The sequence below is a fragment of the Nanorana parkeri genome, unplaced genomic scaffold, assembly GCF_000935625.1.
Source record: "Nanorana parkeri isolate BGI_ZX_2015 unplaced genomic scaffold, ASM93562v1 scaffold904, whole genome shotgun sequence".
In the NCBI taxonomy this organism is placed as follows: domain Eukaryota; kingdom Metazoa; phylum Chordata; class Amphibia; order Anura; family Dicroglossidae; genus Nanorana; species Nanorana parkeri.
Window position 1 is genome coordinate 571,380 of NW_017307172.1, and position 18,772 is coordinate 590,151.

Consider the following 18,772-nt stretch of genomic DNA (forward strand, 5'->3'; position numbering starts at 1 on the left):
GCCACAATCACTTCTACTGTAAAACCGGTCGCCGGCTCGTCAAAACAGAGCAGACTCTTGGCGGCTAAAAGCAGAAATAGAGCTGTTTGGACGATTGAGTAACTATCGTATAAAGGCATCAAAATATGAATGCTTGGGGGGCGGAGCCTGCTCATTGCCGCGGACGGCAGCACATCCCGCTAGCTCCCACACTTCAGGCCGGGCATCACCTCATAACGCCCTCTCAGCGCACATATCGGCTTGGTCATGGGTCCCTCCAACAAGAAGAATCCCCCGGGCTCCAAACAGACACCGGCCCGACAGCCCAAACCAGATATTGGGACTTTTTTTCAGGGCCCCCAGGATTCCCAGAAACGGCGGCGAGGAGGTAATATGGAGGCTGCACACTCTGAACCCTCCACTTCCAGCTCTCCAGCCCCTGCTACATCGCGGCCAGCTGATTCCCCTGCATCATCTAGACAGATGCCCACTTCTTCAGATGAAGATCCAGATGAGCAAGAATTCAACAGTGCCCTGGCACACTTACCCACAAAACGGGATATGGAGGCTCTCTTCTCACGCTTTGAGGCACTTCACAAGCGTGACATGTTAGATGTACACGAAGCCATTCAAGGCTTCCACCGCAGAGCTGATACAATCGATGACTCGATTGCCACTCACCGCTCAGCAGTAGAAGAACTCCAGTCCCTTACAGCTCATCATCATCAGCAACTCCAAAATATATATTTTCATGTTGATGACCTGGAAGACAGGAGCCGGCGAAACATCAGAATTTGCGGCATCCCTGAAGTGACTGGCTCCTCAGATTTGGAACATTCAGTGAGAGGTATTCTTAATACTTTTCTTGATCGCACAGTGGCTGACACCCTGGAAATCGACCACAGTACACAGGGTCCCAGGCTACCGCAATCCTTCCATGACTCAGCCTCGAGACGTCCTCTGCAGGATCCATTTTTTCAAACAAAAAGAGGCAATCATGGAGAAGGCAAGGACCAAGAGATCCCTGGACTTTGATGGTGCAGAGATTACCTTATATCCTGACCTCTCTCAACGTACCTTGGCCAGAAGAAGAGCTCTTCGCCCACTAACAAAACTTCTAAGGGAACGCAATGTTCTATACCGATGGGGGTTTCCCTTTCATCTACTGGTCAAGAAAAACGGAAAACCTGTCATATTACGCTGCCCATCTGACCTTGACAGCTTCGTCAAATCCCTTGGGATACCTCTGGTGGAACTAGAACCATGGCCGGATGCTCTAGCTCCTGACTTCACAGTCCTTCCTTGTCGTGAACAGTGGACCGAAGTCCTTCCTCAAAGAAGACGCCGCAGGGACTCTCCTTTGCCGCAACAACCACAGTGATAAGTACACTATCACCTGGTCACCTCTTGGGACCCTGTGCCTTTACTTTGACTCTCAATGCATATGGAGCGAATATGCTTCCAGTTTCCCCCCCTTGTTCTTGTCACTTCTTGTCACCGGGCTATTGAGAGATCTGCTTCAGACTGTCCTCTAATTTGCGAACTTAGACTTTCACTGATCGCCAGTACTTAACCGCGTTTTTTCCCATTGGCACAATTACAAGGCGGATGGACTTCCTCCCTACAATTTTTTCTTATTTATTTATCTATCTATTTTTTTTTGTGTGTGTGCTAGCACTACATATTGCATTTTACTATTCAATATTAGAAAATGCATGGGGGGGGTTGTTTATGCAGGTATGCTGATGTAATGCTCCTTTTGTACAGGTCATACCCCCCTTCCCCCTTCTTTCCTTTCTCCCTCCTCCTTCCCTACCTCCTCCTACTATTTATTTCTATCTATTTATCTATCTATCTATTTCTCCACACCTCACCATCACCCCTTGACCTCTCCCTCCCCCCTTTTTTTTCCCTCTCTCTTTTTCTCTCTTTTTGTCCTTCCTACTACCTTAGCTAGAAATTGATATCGCAGAGGACCTCACTGTCTAGCAACTCTTAGGTATCTGTTATATTTGTTTCCTGGTTGACAAGACCGCTTGTTATTGAATAGTTTGATTACCGAATGCTCCATTTGCTTATTGTGTTTCACTCATGTTGTGCTCTTTTTTATTTCTCTCATTGTTAACAGATGCCTGGCCTGAATGCAGACACTCACGGGGTGAGCTTCTCCTACCCCACCTAGGCTGCGTGCTTGAGAGTGGGAATTTCACAATCGTGAGGTTTTTAAAAAAAAAAAAAAAATTCTCTTGTTTTTGCTGTTTTTTACTCACATCTCTTCACGTAAATTTGGGGATATATTCCCCATTTAGAAGGTCTATAGTCACATTTGACTTCGATTGGCCGCACCCACTTACACCCCTCCCCCTTTTTTTCTTCTTCTTTTTCTTTTCCCTTTTTCCCCCTACACCCCCTTATTCTCTTCCCACATCCCTCCTTACCTGTTGCTCATTCCTGCTCCCCCCGAGACACCTACCACCAATTCATTGTAATCTCCCATTCTAACCAACACCTACTAATTTTTATTGTATTCATATTCCATTTAAACCTTACCCTTCCTCATGCATTCATTAAACTTTACCTCTCTCAATGTACAGGGATTGAACGAGCCGAGAAAGAGATCACAAGTTCTTTATCATATGCAGGGCCCATGTTTTGTTTCTCCAGGAAACACATTTTAGAGGACCAACAGTCCCTTCCCTGTTCTCTCGCTATTATCAAAATGTTTATCTCAGTAACAACCCGGTCAGCAAGTCCAAGGGTGTGGCTATTTGCGTCCACTCCTCCATACCTTTTACAGCATCGCACGTGCAGAGCGACGAGGAAGGCAGATATATTTTTGTTAAAGGTACATTATTCTCAACAGCAGTAACATTAGCTAATATTTATCTCCCCAATGTTGATCCGGTCAATACACTTTGGTGTATGTTTAATAAACTGTGAAAGAGTGTGATAAGCAGCGAGAAGGCTTTTCTCACCTTAGCAAAGTGAAAAGTCTAGAAAATGCTGTTTAATAACCCGAGATAAGTCAGGTAGGAACAGAAATATCTCACCTCTTCTCATCCTGGTGATAAGTACACAGAAAGTAATGGGAATGTACCTGTTTAATAAAGGGAGAAAAGTAGAGAACAGCTTTATCACGAGATAAGTATTGTGCAAAGTACCCTTGATTTAGCACCCTGTCAGACCTGGTGCTAAAGGCCTTTTTCTCGAGAAGCACTGAGCAAAGATACAGGAACCTCCTCCTATTGTACACCTATATACGGTTTTGGAGAAACTAGAAAGTTTATCTGACGGTCTCCTAATTGTAGGAGGTGACTTCAACTTCACTCTTGAACCTTCTTTAGACTCCTCCTCCGGAAAGTCGCACGTTTCTCGATCCTGCTTAACTAAGCTTCGGAAAGCTTTACATCGTCTCCAGCTAATGGACATCTGGCGTATTCTGCATCCGACTTCACGTGATTATACCTTTTAATTCCATCCCCATCGCACTAATAGTAGAATTGATTTTTTCTTATCTCCCACCATTTACTTATGTGGCAACCTAAGGCATCTATTGATTCTCAAATCTGGTCCGATCATTACGCAACATCTATATCTCTGACTGTCCCTGACGCACCTAACTACTCCTAACTACTCCTCCATAATGAGCTTCTCCTACAAGACTCAATTACCACAGATGCAATACGCTCTACTATCTCTGACTTCCTTTATACCCACGCACAGGATCCTACTCCGTGCCCAGTGAAATGGGAGGCTCTTAAATGCCTTATTAGAGGTGTTTTAATCTCTCATGGCTCTCGCATAAACAAAGCTAAAGTGGCCACTGTCTGCTTTGACAAGTGAGATCCAACACCTTGAGCGTCTTCATAAATCAGGTAATGATTCTACCATTTTTCATGTACTGACTCAAAAACGCACACAACTCGGGTCGCTTCTTGATCATTCTGCGATGAAACACAGGGATTTTCTCAAATGTTCCTTATATGAACATGGAAACAAATGCGGGAGGATGTTAGCACGTTCAATCCGCACCAAACGCAAATGGCCCATAGACCTGCCAGACTACAATACTCCATACTGACCCGGGCGAAAGAAAATGGTGGAGTGGGGCTCCCAGATTTGAAAATATATTATAGAGCGGCCCTCCTCACTCATATAGTAGATAGGATGTTTCATGCTGAGAATAAACTTTGGGTGATGTTGGAAAATCATACTTCCCCTATACTCCCATTTTCTTAACCATGGATCACACCCTCACACCGCCCTCGTCTGACGCTGTTGCCATACTTTATCCCTCCCTTGCTGCGTGTCTGGGACTCTCTCATCAAAGAATGTAAACTATCTGCCTATCTAGGTCCCCTGACCCCAATTATGGGTAATCCTCTCTTCCCTCCAGGTGAGATCTCATCCTCACTACTATCCTGGTCTAAATACAAACCATCCCCTATCATACGAGCTTTCTCCACACGGGGTCTCAAACACTTTACCGATTTGCTACCGGAAGGAACAAACGTTTCGGGACAATGGCTTCAATACTTTCAAATTCGAACATTTTATCTTTCATCGTTATCCAAAACTGACCTCCTTAGGCCCCTTACGCCTTTCGAGACTATATGTCTCTCCCCCCGCACACGTGATCCCCCTCCTCTATCGACTGCTGCTGTCAGTGCAATCCTCAGTTAGACCATACTTTATCACGGCGTGGGAACGCGACCTTAACCAAGACTTTACCGATGCAGAAATCAAATTGGCATATATTTTTACGCACAAGATTTCTGTTGCCAGTTCAGCGCAGGAGACGAGTTTCAAACTTTTCTCCAGATGGTATCGTAGTCCTGCTATTCTCCACCGCATCTCCTCAGACTATTCTCCACTATGTTGGCGCTGTATTTCTCACGCGGGCTCACTTTACCATATCTGGTGGACTTGTCCTTTAGTATCTCCTTTCTGGGAAAAAGTGTTTGCTACGTACCGCCAGGTCACAGGATCCTCCCTAGCCTCTTCTCCAAAGATAGCTCTTCTCTCAATCTTTCCTGGCTCCATATCCCACTTCAAGAAGAATCTCCTTCGCTTTTTTGTGTCAGCTGCACGCTCTCTCATACAAAGACACTGGAACTCCACGCGAGTCCCCACAATGAGTGAATGGATTGGCGAAGTATGCCACATTATGCACATGGAACAGCTGACCGCCTACTTACGAGATAGACAATCCTTATTCTCCGAAACATGGGACCCTTGGATCCTTTACATGGACTCTGATCACTTTAGATCTCTTTGAATCCCTGCCATTGCCTCTTATACTTAGACTTATAGACCATGAATTATGCCCCTCGACTTACTTTCAGTACCGAGGAAATTGATACAACGAACTAGCAGTAGATCCTTGGATCTCCCTTTACGATCATTATCCCCTACACCGCCCTACCCCTCCTTCCCTTTTATACTCTCCTCACCTCTCCCCAATACCCCCTCCCCTTTTTTTTATTTCTACTTTTTTCTTTTCTCTTTTTTTTTATTTCATTTTTTTTTTCTTTCAATTTCCTTGCCACGTCCGACCCTTCAGGATCCAGAATTTTGACTACTCAGGACTGTGTCTGCATTCAGTTGAACATAAACCAATGTTGTTACCTACGTGGAATTTATATACCACTTTGCAAATTCTCCAAGAATGACAAATGTTTGTTTTGTTACCTATATTTTTGTAAAACCTAATAAAATCTTATTACTTAAAAAAAAAAATATGAATGCTTGGATGAGCAGCTCCTGACACGTGAACAGGAGGTTATTCGGACTGGCTTCCCGTTTAGGTGGAGGTAGCAAAGCATTAAATACCTCGGAGTATATGTGGCGGTACGAGAATCAGATGTTTTTGAATTAAACTACACGCAACTATTGGTAGACACGCAACATAGATTAAATAGCTGGGGACAGAAAATGCACTTGTGGATAGGAAGGATGGAATTGATTAAAATGGATATTTGCCAAGATTTATTTATCTATTTCAAACTATCCCGATTAAAATTCCAAGATTTTATTTTAGGACCCTGAGGTCAGCTATGATTAAATACATTTGGAGATATACCCCGGCACGATTAAGATAGGATATATTAGTAATGAATAGATAGGACGGTGGTGCAGGTCTCCCACACATGGAGCTTTACTACTGTGCAGCAGCGTTAACCCGCATCACAGACTGGTTTTCTTCTACTAGAAATAAATTGTGGATATCTATTGAACAAGCAGCTACCCCTTTAACACTGACTGCGATCCCAAAAGGCTGATACAAGGGCCTCTACGTCCATTAGTTAGGACACAAATAAAAATGTGGGACAGGACAGTAAAGCTATATACTATAATCAGACTACGTGGGACCTCTCTCCCCTGTATTAAGTAATCTATTTTCCGCCAGGATATGGTGGTCCACGATTTCTAAAAAGGACCGCTATGGAAACAGCTCCTATTATTCAAGCAATTTCCGAGCATGCTATATATCCTTTATTTTTACTGATCCCAGAAGGTGGCTCTCCAGGTCATAGTTACATAGTTATATAGTATTTGATGTTAAATAAAGACATAAGTCCATCAAGTCCAACCTATTGTGTGTATGCATTTATGAGCTGGTGTGTGTGTGTGTGTGTATATGAGTCCATGTGTGATTTTTCTCTTAGCAATACCTGTACCCCTGAATGTTATGGTCTCCCAGGAACTCGTCCAGGAGTCTCTTGAATGATTCCACACTCTTAGCTGAAATCACTTCCTGTAGCAGCGAGTTCCAGACCTTAACCGCTCTAACTGTGAAGAACCCCCTGCGCCCTGTGTGGTGAATTTTTTTTCCACCAATTTTTGGTTGTGCCCTCTGGTCTTTGTTACGGAGCTGACAGTAAACAGTTTGTTACTGAGGTTGCTGTCACCATTGAATAGTTTATACATGAAAATAATGTCCCCCCTTAATCTCCTAACCTCCAACGAGAACATATTGAATTTTAACAACCTTGTTTCATAGTTCAGATCCTCGAACCCCTTAATGAGTTTGGTTGCCCTCTTCTGGACTTTTTCCAGCTCAAGGACATCCTTTCTGAGTATTGGTGACCAAAACTGGACCGCATACTCCAGATGTGGCCGAACCAGTGATCTATACAGAGGCAAAATTATAGACCTGTCCCTGCAACACATTCCCTTCTTAATGCAAGACAGACTCTGCTTGCTTTGTTTACAGCAGTCTGGCACTGCAAGCTATTCTTCATTCTGCGGTCTATAATGACCCCCAAATCCTTCTTCATTTCCGACTTCCCTAGTTGCATACCCATAAGTGTATAGTCCATTTGCCTATTTTTAGATCCAAGGTGCATTACCGTACATTTATCGACATTGAACTTCATCTGCCATACAGTTGCCCACTCCCCGATTTTCTCCAGGTCCTCCTGTAATGTTATAATGTCTAAATATGTGTCTACTACCCTCCCAATTTTCGTATCATCAGCAAACACTGAGATATGACTTCTCACTCCCTCCCCTATATCATTAATAAATAGGTTAAAAAGCATGGGACCCAGCACCGAACGCTGGGGTACGCCACTCATATCTGAGAAGGTGCCATTACCTGATACTCTTTGCGCACGTTCTTGTAGCCAGTTTTTTATCCACGTACACACTAATTCATCTATGCCCATAGCCCTTCGCTTGTATAACAATTGTCTATGTGGCACCGTATCAAATGCTTTGGCAAAGTACAGATATACTACGCCCATTAACCTCCCCCATCCAGATCTCTACTTACCTCTTCGTAAAAGGTCAGCAGGTTGGTCTGGCAAGAATGATCCTTCCTAAATCCGTGCTGCACATCACTTATTATACTATGATCCCGGACAAATTCCACTAAGTAGTCCTTAATAATTCCCTCTAACAGTTTACATACTATGCATGTTAGACTAACTGGTCTATCGTTCCCCGGTTGGCATTTTGACCCTTTTTTGAATATAGGTACCGCATTAGCCCTTCGCCAGTCTTTTGGCACTCTACCAGCCACTACAGATTCCTTAAAAATGAGGAACAATGGTCTTGTTATCTCCTTGTTCAATTCTTTGAGTACCTTGGGGTGTAGATTATCAGGTCCTAATGCTTTATTTGCGTTTAGTAGTTTAAGCCTATGTTGTATCCCCGATTCAGTCAACCATTCAGGTGTATGTCCTGTTAAATTGTGTTTTTATCATGTACATTAAACCCATCTGTTTCTTTGGTGAATACCGACGAGAAGTATTTAGCGCCTCTGCCCTCTCCCTGTCGCTTGTGAGAAACGACCCATTTATGTCCTTTATTGGGCCTATCTGTTCCTTTCTCCCCTTTTTACTGTTTATGTACTGAAAACATTTTTTGGGGTTCTTTTTACTAACTTCGGCGATATATTTTTCACATTCAATTTTGGCTGCCCGCACTGCCTGTGTTTCCTGTGTTTTTTTTCCTTCTATGGTATCTGTCATGGTAGGTTGTTTGGTATTTAGTTTTTTTTGTTTTTATTTTTGTTTAATGAACCAAAACAGTCAATATAGATTATCAAAGATATATCATATTCTCTCAAGCTTACTCTGAGAGACCGTTCTATGTGAGGGGATGGGGAAACAGAACTGGGCTATACATTATCACAAGATGAATGAAAAAAAAAAACTTTTGTGTTAATGTTTAAATCAAGTATATAGAGTTACATGCAGGAACTACATTTTAAGATATTGACAAGATGGTACAGATGTCCTACCTCAATGCATAAGATATTTTCAAACATATTTGACCGATGTTGGAGATGTGGGGTAGAAAAAGGTACTATGCTACATATATGGTGGTCATGCCGAGATCCAACCTTTTTGAGAAATGGTTGATAAGATAGGAGCACATCTTGTCAAGGTCCAGGGATCTCTTACATCTGAGATCGTGCTATTGACTATAATACCAGGTCCTATTAAAGAAGTCAAGAAAAACCTATTCCGATTTTTTTTTTTTATTTGCCGCAAGAGCGGTAATAGCTATACGGTGCAAACTGTTGCACGTGTATGTTGTGTGTGTGCGTGCGTGTGGTTGTATTTATTAATTTTTTATTGTTTTGAATTCTACTGGTTCAAGGAAATATCAGGGAAAATACCAGACCCCTGGCATTTTTGTTTTGAAATAGAAAAATGAATTGAGGCCAGAGTCTCTTTTTCTGCAGCCTCTGTTCTAAATGAATGTAAAGCACTTAGTACAGAGGTTTCTCATTCATTCAGCGACTGGTGATAGTAAAAGATCATCCAGTTTCTGAATGGGTAGAAGCCTCTGTAGCAAGTGCTTCTCCCCATTGAGAAACTCATGAACAGGAAGTGCTGTAAACCACTTCCTATTCAGTCATAACTGGGGACACATAGTACTATGTGTCCCCAGTTGTTTACAAACACTGAAGTGATCTGCTGATCACTCCAGTGTTTGTTTTGCACACTTAGGATCAGTAAATGTCACATATATTTACCGAGGCTCTGCTCTGTCACGCACAGAGCCAGTCCTCCTTAAAATGCGACTGTGGCTCCTCCCTGCACACCGCTTGGCCACCCTGACAAGCGGCTCCCTCCTCCGCTCCCCCTGCTGGCTGCAGCCATCCATTTCCGCTCGGATCCCTGCTGCCTCAGCCCATACAGGGCAGAGTAGCGGGAAGCCGAGGAGAAGCATAGGGCGGCTCCAGACGGGGAGGAGATGAAAAATGCCAGTGGCAGCTGTGCTGGCGGGGGGCACCCAGAAGTTATGCTAATAGCTGTCATCAGCGGCTGAGAGTCGGGAGAACCCTTCTGGTATAAGTTCATGGTCGCTAAAGCGACCATAAGCTTATAGCAGAAAGGTAAAAGCCACCAGCGTATGGCATACTGACGTGGCCAGCTGCAAGCAGTTATGTTCCGCTGTATGCCATATGTCGGTGCCAGTGAAAGGGTTAAAATTGGTCTGTTTGCAGACCATGTTATTCTTAGTTTAACACATCTGACTCCTTCACTTTGTGTGGTGCAAGTCAATAATAATGAGTTTAGTACTGCATCTTTTCATAGAGTGAATGTGACCAAATCCTATGTATTGGACCTGGGTATAAAAACTACTTCTTGAGCCCCTCCATGAGAGGAATTCCATTACACGTTAAAAAAACCTCCTATATTCCTTTTTTAGGAATACATCTTACATACCCCTCCACCAGGATATACGATTTGAATTTCGCATAGCCTCTATCTTTAAATCTATCTAGTAGAATATTGGACTGAGAAAGAAAATCCTCCTTCTCAGTACAATTTCTTCTGATACAAATCAATTGTCCCTTAAGAATTCCCCTAAGCCACGTAGGGTGGTGACAACTAGATATAGGGATATACCCCATTCTTATCAGTCGGTTTGAAAAAGGTTTTAGTAATAAATTTTCCTTGAAGTCTAAAAATATCTAGATCTAAAAATTGGATGTTATAATTACTAATATTATAGGTAAAAAGCTGGATTAAAATCCATTAAAAGAGATTTGTTTCCATTTGTTTGCTGGCTGGCCGTTGGACTTTTTAATAGTGAGTTTTTAATTGTTTCATTTTCAATAAAAGTTAAAATACTACACTATAAAGCTCTTTTTTGCCTTTTAATCTGAATACTTATTGGAACAAAAAACAATACGGAGAGAAAAAAAGTGAATGAGGAATCACCGGGAGAACCTTGTGTTCGTTATCCACATGCTGTGAAGGCTGCGCTGGGCAGCTTAAGATTGTGGTGAGTGCATAACCACTATTTTTGAATGCCCAGAGAGCAGATAATTTAATTCAAGTTGGACAAAATATATATATATTTTTTATTTATTTAATTTATTTATTTTTTCACAGAATTTAAAGCTTTATGGATAGGACTTATTTTGCACAATGGACTTTCTAGGCACTGAATCACTTCAGTGATTTGTTATACCTTGGATCACTGCCTGAATTATTTACGGGGGTTCTTTGCACTGCTTATTAGAATATGTATAGCCATCTGCGATTTTGTTGATCACGTTTTATAATGTTTGTTACTTTATGGTCACTTATTGTTATTTATTCACTTTATGCATTTATTCAGGGGTTGTGTAGCGCTACATTATTGTTTTAACATTTAAAATAGATAGCATCACAATGCAACAGTCTGTTTCAATTGTTTTACCACATGCTGCTGCAACACATTTATATAATGTTTTCCCTCATCTCAGCATTTCCAGCCATCAGATCTTACCATTCCATATGGCCCCTTTTGGAAAGCTTTACTGTTGATTCCTATGCCCTTGACAATGTAATCACCAGAATAAGAATAGGAGGGGAAATCTTGAACAAGGACAGCAATATAAACATGCATTTTCTAGAGTAAGAGAAAACTAGGGACCCAATGAGCCATTTTTTGCCAATCCTACTGGAGATTTCCGATCATGTCTATATTACTAAACTATTCAAAATGTGGTCACCAAGACAAGAAGCGAGGAGAAAATATTTTGACAAAACCTCAGACTGCAATAAATATCTGACCGAGGTTCTAACCTTTTTTCACGTTCAAAACCACACACAAAAAAAGTACACAGACTCATTTAAATACATTACTCAATGTATTTCTCGATATTAGCTTGTTAGAGCAGCAGCAACAAAATTACTCTTTTGCACATAGCCTATCAAAGAGCTGGTTGAATCCTGCAGGGCCTACTACTGCAGGCTGTCTGCTGAAAAAAAAAGCAACCTGTCTTTATTCTGCACAGAGTCAAAGTACTCAGATCTGTGAGAAATAAACAAAAGGACACATCAAGATTAAAGGGTAATTCAACATTCTCACCAAATGTGAGAAAATGAAATCACCCACACATCTGCCGTTTCTCACCAACCCGGCTGGTCATACCTTTGCTGCAACCGCCATCCTCCCCACAGCAGCTGGTAAATGGGCTGTACATCATACAGCACTCTGCAGTCCTGCACTGAGCATCAAGAATAATGCTTGCAAATGGCAGGTACTCGTTGGTCAGCACTGTCACCTGACCAATGAGTGCTCTCCATTTGCAAGCGTTATTCTAGATGCTCAGTGCAGGGTTGCAGTAGGGTGCATACACCGGCTGCTAAAGCGGAAGGGGGGATGTGGGCAGCTGGAGTGGGGGTGATAGCAGTTCCAGCAAAGATGTGACAAGTGGGGGTGGGGAGAGGGGGGAAGATTTAAAACTGCATGAAAATGAAAAAGCTACTATTACTGTCATACCTGAAGACTGGACCTCATTGACATATTGTAATAGTTCTTGTCCTTGGTGGATGACATCAAAAGTCAAGTTATTCATTGTTAGGGCTTTGTCAGCATGGTGCTGCAGTCTTTGTTCTGCAAGTGTAAGATCCTCTGTGTCAAAGTCATTCATTTGTAAAGAAAGTTCATCATTCCAAGACTCTAGATCAGAGATTATCTGTGAGCCACAAAGAGATAAGGAACAGTTAAAATAATGTAAAGAACATTATTATTACAAATAATGGTGCACAAAAAAGGTAAATTTTAATGGTGATCAATAAGCGAAGTAAAAATGTAGGAATAATAAAAATGTAATTATGAAATAAAGCTTAACTATACAGCACGTATATAAAAAGGCCAAAGCAGTGTTAGCATGTACTAACAATAATTTGAGGACTAATTCACCAAAGTATTTTTATATATGTTTTAACCACTTGCAGTCCAGAGAAATTCCTTACTATTTCCACACACATGATAAAATCTAAATTGGTGTCTAGCAAAAAAATAGGATTGTTGTACTCACCGTAAAATCCTTTTCTCTCCGTTCATTGAAGGACACAGGGCAAAAGATCGTAGATTCTGAATGGTAGGGTATATCGCCACCTGCAGGAGTAGGACGCTAGGCACATAACAAAAGACAAGACAGCCTAGGGGCGGCCCCTGCTGGTGGTAAGTAACAAGCAGTTAGGAGTGCACACCCCATAAAAGAGGGCGGGACCTGTGTCCTTCAATGAACGGAGAGAAAAGGATTTTACAGTGAGTACAAAAATCCTATTTTCTCTCCCGTTCATTGAAGGACACAGGGCAACAGATCGTAGATCCTGAATGGTAGGGACGTCACCAAGCAGTACACACTGAGGGATGGGCAACAACAACCAAACACCCAAAAGACACCTCAAAAGAGCCGCCTGCAACACTTTGCGCCCCAAACCAGCATCCGCCGATGCCAAAACATCCACCTCGTACAATGTAACAAAAGGTGTGAACAGAAGACCAAGTAGCGGCCTTACAAACCTGAGAAACAGAGGCCCCATGGCGGAAAGCCCAGGAAGCCCCAACAGCCCTAGTATAATGGGCAGTGACAGGAAAAAGGAGGCTCACGCCCCCTAACGGCGTACGCCTGAACCACAACAGTACGAATCCACCTAGAGATGGTAGCCGCCAATGCGGCCCGGACCTTACGAGGGCCCTCCGTGAGCATGAACAGATAGTCGGTCTCGTGGAAAGAAGCCGCAGCACCCAAATAAACATGGAAAGCGCGAACCACATCCAGACAGAGGAGCGCACGCTCCTTCCTATGGACCGGCAGCGGACACAGGGAAGGTAAGACAATGTCCTCATTCAGACGGAAGGCCGACACAACCACCGACAGGAATGGCGGCTGAGGACGGAGAACCTCCTCGTCCCCATGCAAGACCAGCAATGGGGACTTGCAGGACAAGCCAACATAGACATCCGCCGAACGGAAGTGATGGCCTCCAAAAAGGCCACTTTCTGTGACAAACACATAAGAGGAATCTCCCGAAGAGGTTAAAACCGGGATTCCTGCAACACTGAAAGCACGAGATTCAGGTCCCACGGAGCCAAAGGCGAGCGAGACAGGGGGAGCAATGCGCGTCACTCCTTGAACAAAAGTGCGAACCAGAGCATTAGACGCCAAGCAACGCTGGTAAAGCACCGCCAAGGCAGAGAATGGGCCCTTCACAGTAAAAGGCAAGCCACCGAGCCACCCCGCGCTGCAAGAATTAACAGCCACGCCGTCAAAGCCAGCGACTGTAAAGAAGGGTGTAACACAGGCCCCTGGGACAGAAGATCTTGACACAGGGGCAGCCGCCACGGGGCATCCACCACCAGGTGAACCACATCCGTGTACCATGCTCTCGGAGGCCAGTCTGGGGCCACGAGGAGGACGGTGACGGTCTCAGCTGCGATGCGTCGTAGAAGCCGAGGCAACAGATACAGTGGAGGCAAGGCATAAAGCAGCCCGTAATGACCCCAAGGAGCCACCAGGGCAACTACCGCCTCCACCCAGGGATCCAGGGCCTGGGCGACCCCCAGCGAATACAGAGCTTGCTGAAAACTTCCAGGGTGTAGTGACCACTCTCCCGGGTCCACCGACCGTCGACTGAGGTAGTCGACCTGCCAATTGCCCACCCCCGGGATGTAGACCGCCGAAAGAGCCAGAACCAGATTCTCAGCCCAGGAGAGAACCCTGAACACCTCCCGTCCTGCGGTCACGCTCTTCGTGCCGCCCTGGGGGTTAATGTATGCCAGCCCGGTGGCGTCGTCCGGCCGGACCCGAACTGCCAGATCCTGAAGCCGGGCCGATCAATGGAGGAGATAAAGGGTGAATTGCCCGAAGTTCCAACACAGTTATCGACAGACGGAACTCCTCCGGCGACCAACGACGCTGCACGGTCAAGGCGCCTAGGACTCCACCCCAGCCCCAAAGGCTGGCATCTGTGGTGACTACCGTGCAGTGCGCAGGAAGGAAGGACTTCCCCCGCACCAAGGCCAGAGAATGAAAACCACCGCAAGGAGGCTCCCGCCTCCCAAGACACCTGAATGTCCCTGTCCAAGGATAGGGGGGACTTGTCCCACCCTGCCAGGATGTTCCTCTGCAGGGTCCTGGCGTGGTGCTGCGCAAAGGACACCGCCTCGAAGGAGGCCACCATGAGAATCAGGACCCGCATGCAAAAACGAATGGGCGACCACCGGCGAGACCGCAGTAGCCGTACTTTTTGAACGAAGGTGCAGGAGCTTGTCCCGAGGGAGAAAAACCCGGGTGCGACAGTGTCCAGAACCAGTCCCAGATACTCCAGGCGTGGAAAAGGCACTAGGCAAGACTTCCAGAGTTTCAGGAGCCAACCGAACTCCTCCAAGGATGTACCGGGACCTCTGGAGCCACCACCAGAGAGGAGTGCAACTCCGCCTGCAGAAGCAGATCGTCCAGGTAGCCCAAGATCGAAACCCCCCGACAACGCAACAGCGCCAGAATCGGGGCAAGCACCTTGGTGAACACCTGCGGAGCAGACGCCAGCCCGAAAGGCAGCGCCACAAATTGAACATGCACCTTCCCCATCGCGAAACGAAGATATCGCTGATGAGACGCGTAAACGGGTACATGAAGGTAGGCATCCTTGATGTTGACGGATGCCAGAAGGTCTACCTGACGAAGTCAGACCACCACGGATCTGATCGACGCCATCCGGAACCGACGAACCCACATAAAGGTGTTCAAGCGTTTGAGGTCCAGGACGGGCCGAACCCCCTCTATCTTGGGCACGGTAAACCGGTTCGAATAAAACCCTTTGAACCTTTCCAAGGACGGAACCGGCATGATCATCCCCTGGGACCAAAGGGTCCGCCACAGCTCGACGGAGAACCGCCAACCCGGAGAGTCGCGTGTTGGACGAGAAGAACCGGTACCTGGACGGGACAGAAATTTTATCTTGTAGCCCGAAGAAACCAGCACCCGGACCTAAGTGTGGGAGACGTGGGCCAACCGAAAATCCACAAAGAGCTGAAGGCGCCCCCCACCCTGGGAACCAGAGCACGACCCCCATGCGGACTTGGGCTGCCATGGGCGCTCGGAGGATTGTGAAGGGGAGGGCTTGAGACCTTTCCCGCCCTTGTCGGAGGGCGCCGAAAAACCCCGCTTATGAGCGGAGAAAATGGCCCCAGGCTTCCGGCGCTGCTCCTTCTAGCGCGCTTGGGGAAGAGAGGCACTCTTACCACCTGCAGATATCAATGATCTCATCCAAGGTGGATCCAACCAGACGGTCCCCAGTAAAAGGCATACCGACAGAGCTTGCTCGAAGCCCGAGCAGCACTTAAGCCAAAGTAACCGGCGAAACGTCACTGCCGACACCGACAGCTTGGGCACAAAGGGTGCCACATCCAAAGCCGAAGTGCAGACAAAACGAAGGTCCTGCACCAATCGGTCCGCAAGCTCCACGAAAGCGGGAGAGACATTCTCTGCCGCCAGACCCAGGTGCAACATCTGAGCCCACTCCGTCAGGGTCTAAGACACCAAGGCAGAAGCCAAAAGCAGACGCACAAGTGCCCCCGAGAAGGAGTACAGAGACAGCAAAAGCGCTTCAGCTCTCCTATCGGAGGGGTCCTTAAAGGACGGATAATCCTCCACCGGGATAACTGTGGCCTTGTGCAAACGAGAGACCGGGGGGTCCACCACCGGCAGAGAAGACCATGTAGACACACAGGCCTCCCCAAGGGGATAGCAACCGAGAAACGCTTAGGGACCGCAAAAGGACTTGGTAGGCCCCTCCCACTCCTTATAAATAAAGTCATCAAAAAAGGAGAAGTAAACACGTAGGTGAAAAGCCTACTCTGATGCATTCCAAACTGCACTGGCGGCAGTGCGGAAGAGCCGGGAGTATCCCCATTGAAGCAATCTCCCTGACAGCGCGTACTAGCGCTGAAACCATTTCACGGTCCTGAACCAGGAGCGCAGACGCCGCCTCATCCACACCGGCCGGATCTGGCCCGGAGGAATCACGACGATCAGGAGGAGGCGACGCCGTGGGAAGTACCCTCTCCCCCTCAGACCCCCCCTGAAAGAGCAGGAGACGGCAATGGCAAAGCCCGCTTTCTAGGGGGGGCCCCGGCGTCAAAACGCGCTCAATGCGTGTCACAACCCAGCAATGGCAGAGGAAAAGACTCCCAGGGACAGCGCAGTACCCACAGGACTGAACACCCCCACATACGACCCCAAGGGAGCAACCGCGACTGGGGAAGGGACGCAGGCGTGAAAAAAAAAACAGCAGAAAGGCATCATGGCACACTCACAAACCAGCATGTAAAACAAATTGTCTCACCACTAAGGATAATGACAGAGGTTTGGATACATGATGTGGCAGCCATCTTGGTTTTTGCGACAATTTTTGCAAATATTCAGAACCCTGCATCTCCAAAACCGCTAAAGCTACAGATGTACAACTTGCTCTCTGAGCTTATGCTGTGCTCTGTTGCCACATATGCTCATTATAGCTCTATTGGTCACATGGTATGGCAGCCATTTTGGATTGTGCAATATTCTGTCAACAACTTAAACTCTGAAACCATTTATCAGAATAACTCAAAACTTTGCACATATGTCCACGGCTACCTCTTTTACCACGGTTGTAAAACCAGGCCGTTCCCCACATCAATATGGCCACCACAAGCCAATTACTTTTTGACATTGCATCCAATTGCATAAATGTGCATTCATATCACTAGTGAAGTATGTTAAACTTGTTATACATATGATAACTCAACATCACAACTGCCAAATACAATATGGCTTCCAGAGGTCACCAAGGTCAGCGGCCATTTTGAATTTTTTTTTTTTTATAATTCATAAAATCATGTCCTGCTTTTTATCTCTAACTGCAATATCTTCTCATGTGCTAAAACTGGCTCTACTGCTTTGACACCTTTATTGCTGCTTGCAGCTATATTTATTATTATTCTTACGCCACTTTTTCAAATGCCTGTAAAAAGTGAACTGTTAGTCAAAAACTCATGAAACTTTGCACAATGGTACAGCCCTGTGCTCTGCAGAGCTTATTACACTATAAAGGTCATAGGTCACATGATGTGGCAGCCATCTTGGTTTTTGCGACAATTTTTGCAAATATTCAGAAACCTGCATCTCCAGAACCACTAAAGCTACAGATGGCCTGATCATAAAATCAAAATGGCCGCTGGAAGCCAATGATATTTAGATAGTGTTATTATTGTTATGGCCTTTTTTTCAAATGCCTCTAATTGGAACACTGTTACTCAAACTCATGCAACGTGGGCCAATGGTAGAGCTCTGTGCTATGCCTAATCTTCTGCAACATAAAGGTCATAGGTCACATTTCCTGGCAGCCATCTTGTTTTAGTTGATTATATTCAGCTCCATATTCAAACATCCATTTCTCAAAAACTGATAAAGCTTCAGATGAACAAATTGCTGTGTATAGTCATGGTATGATCTGCACTCACAACTGATCATTACAAGTCAATTGACCACATGGTTTGGCGGCCATATTGAATTGTGTCAAATTCTACAAATTATCCTATTATTTTGATGCTCTTTTTTTCAGATGCTAATTATTACCACACCGTTATGTAAAAACTCATTACATGTGGCACAATGGTAGAGAACTGTGTTGTGTTTAGTCTTTGGTAATACAAAAGTCATAGGCCATATGCTCTGGCAGCCATCTTGGTTCAAGCAAACCTATTTCTGACAATTTTAAAACATGTTTTTTTCATAACCACTAAGGCTACAGATATACAAATTGCTATGTGAGGATATTCTGAGCTCTACAGTCATATATGTTTATTAAAAGTCATGTGACCGCATGGTTTAGTAGCCATTTTGGATTGTGCAATATTGTGCAAACAACTTAAACTCTGAAACCATTTATCAGAATAACTGAAAACACTTTGCATATATGTCCAGGCCGACCTCTTCTACCACGGTTGTAAAACCAGGCCTGATCCACAAATCAATATGGCTGCCACAAGCCGATCACTTTTAACA

General features: G+C 45.1%; 1 protein-coding gene across 1 annotated transcript in view; it reads right to left on the reverse strand.

Annotated features, from left to right (window-relative positions):
- LOC108794847 (triple functional domain protein-like) overlaps nt 1-18,772 on the reverse strand; it is a 660,684-nt gene that overhangs the window by 521,873 nt on the left and 120,039 nt on the right. The window contains exon 7 of the mRNA XM_018565963.1: nt 12,217-12,412. Coding sequence (XP_018421465.1) covers nt 12,217-12,412 — 196 coding nt within the window. The remainder of the gene's footprint in view (nt 1-12,216; nt 12,413-18,772) is intronic.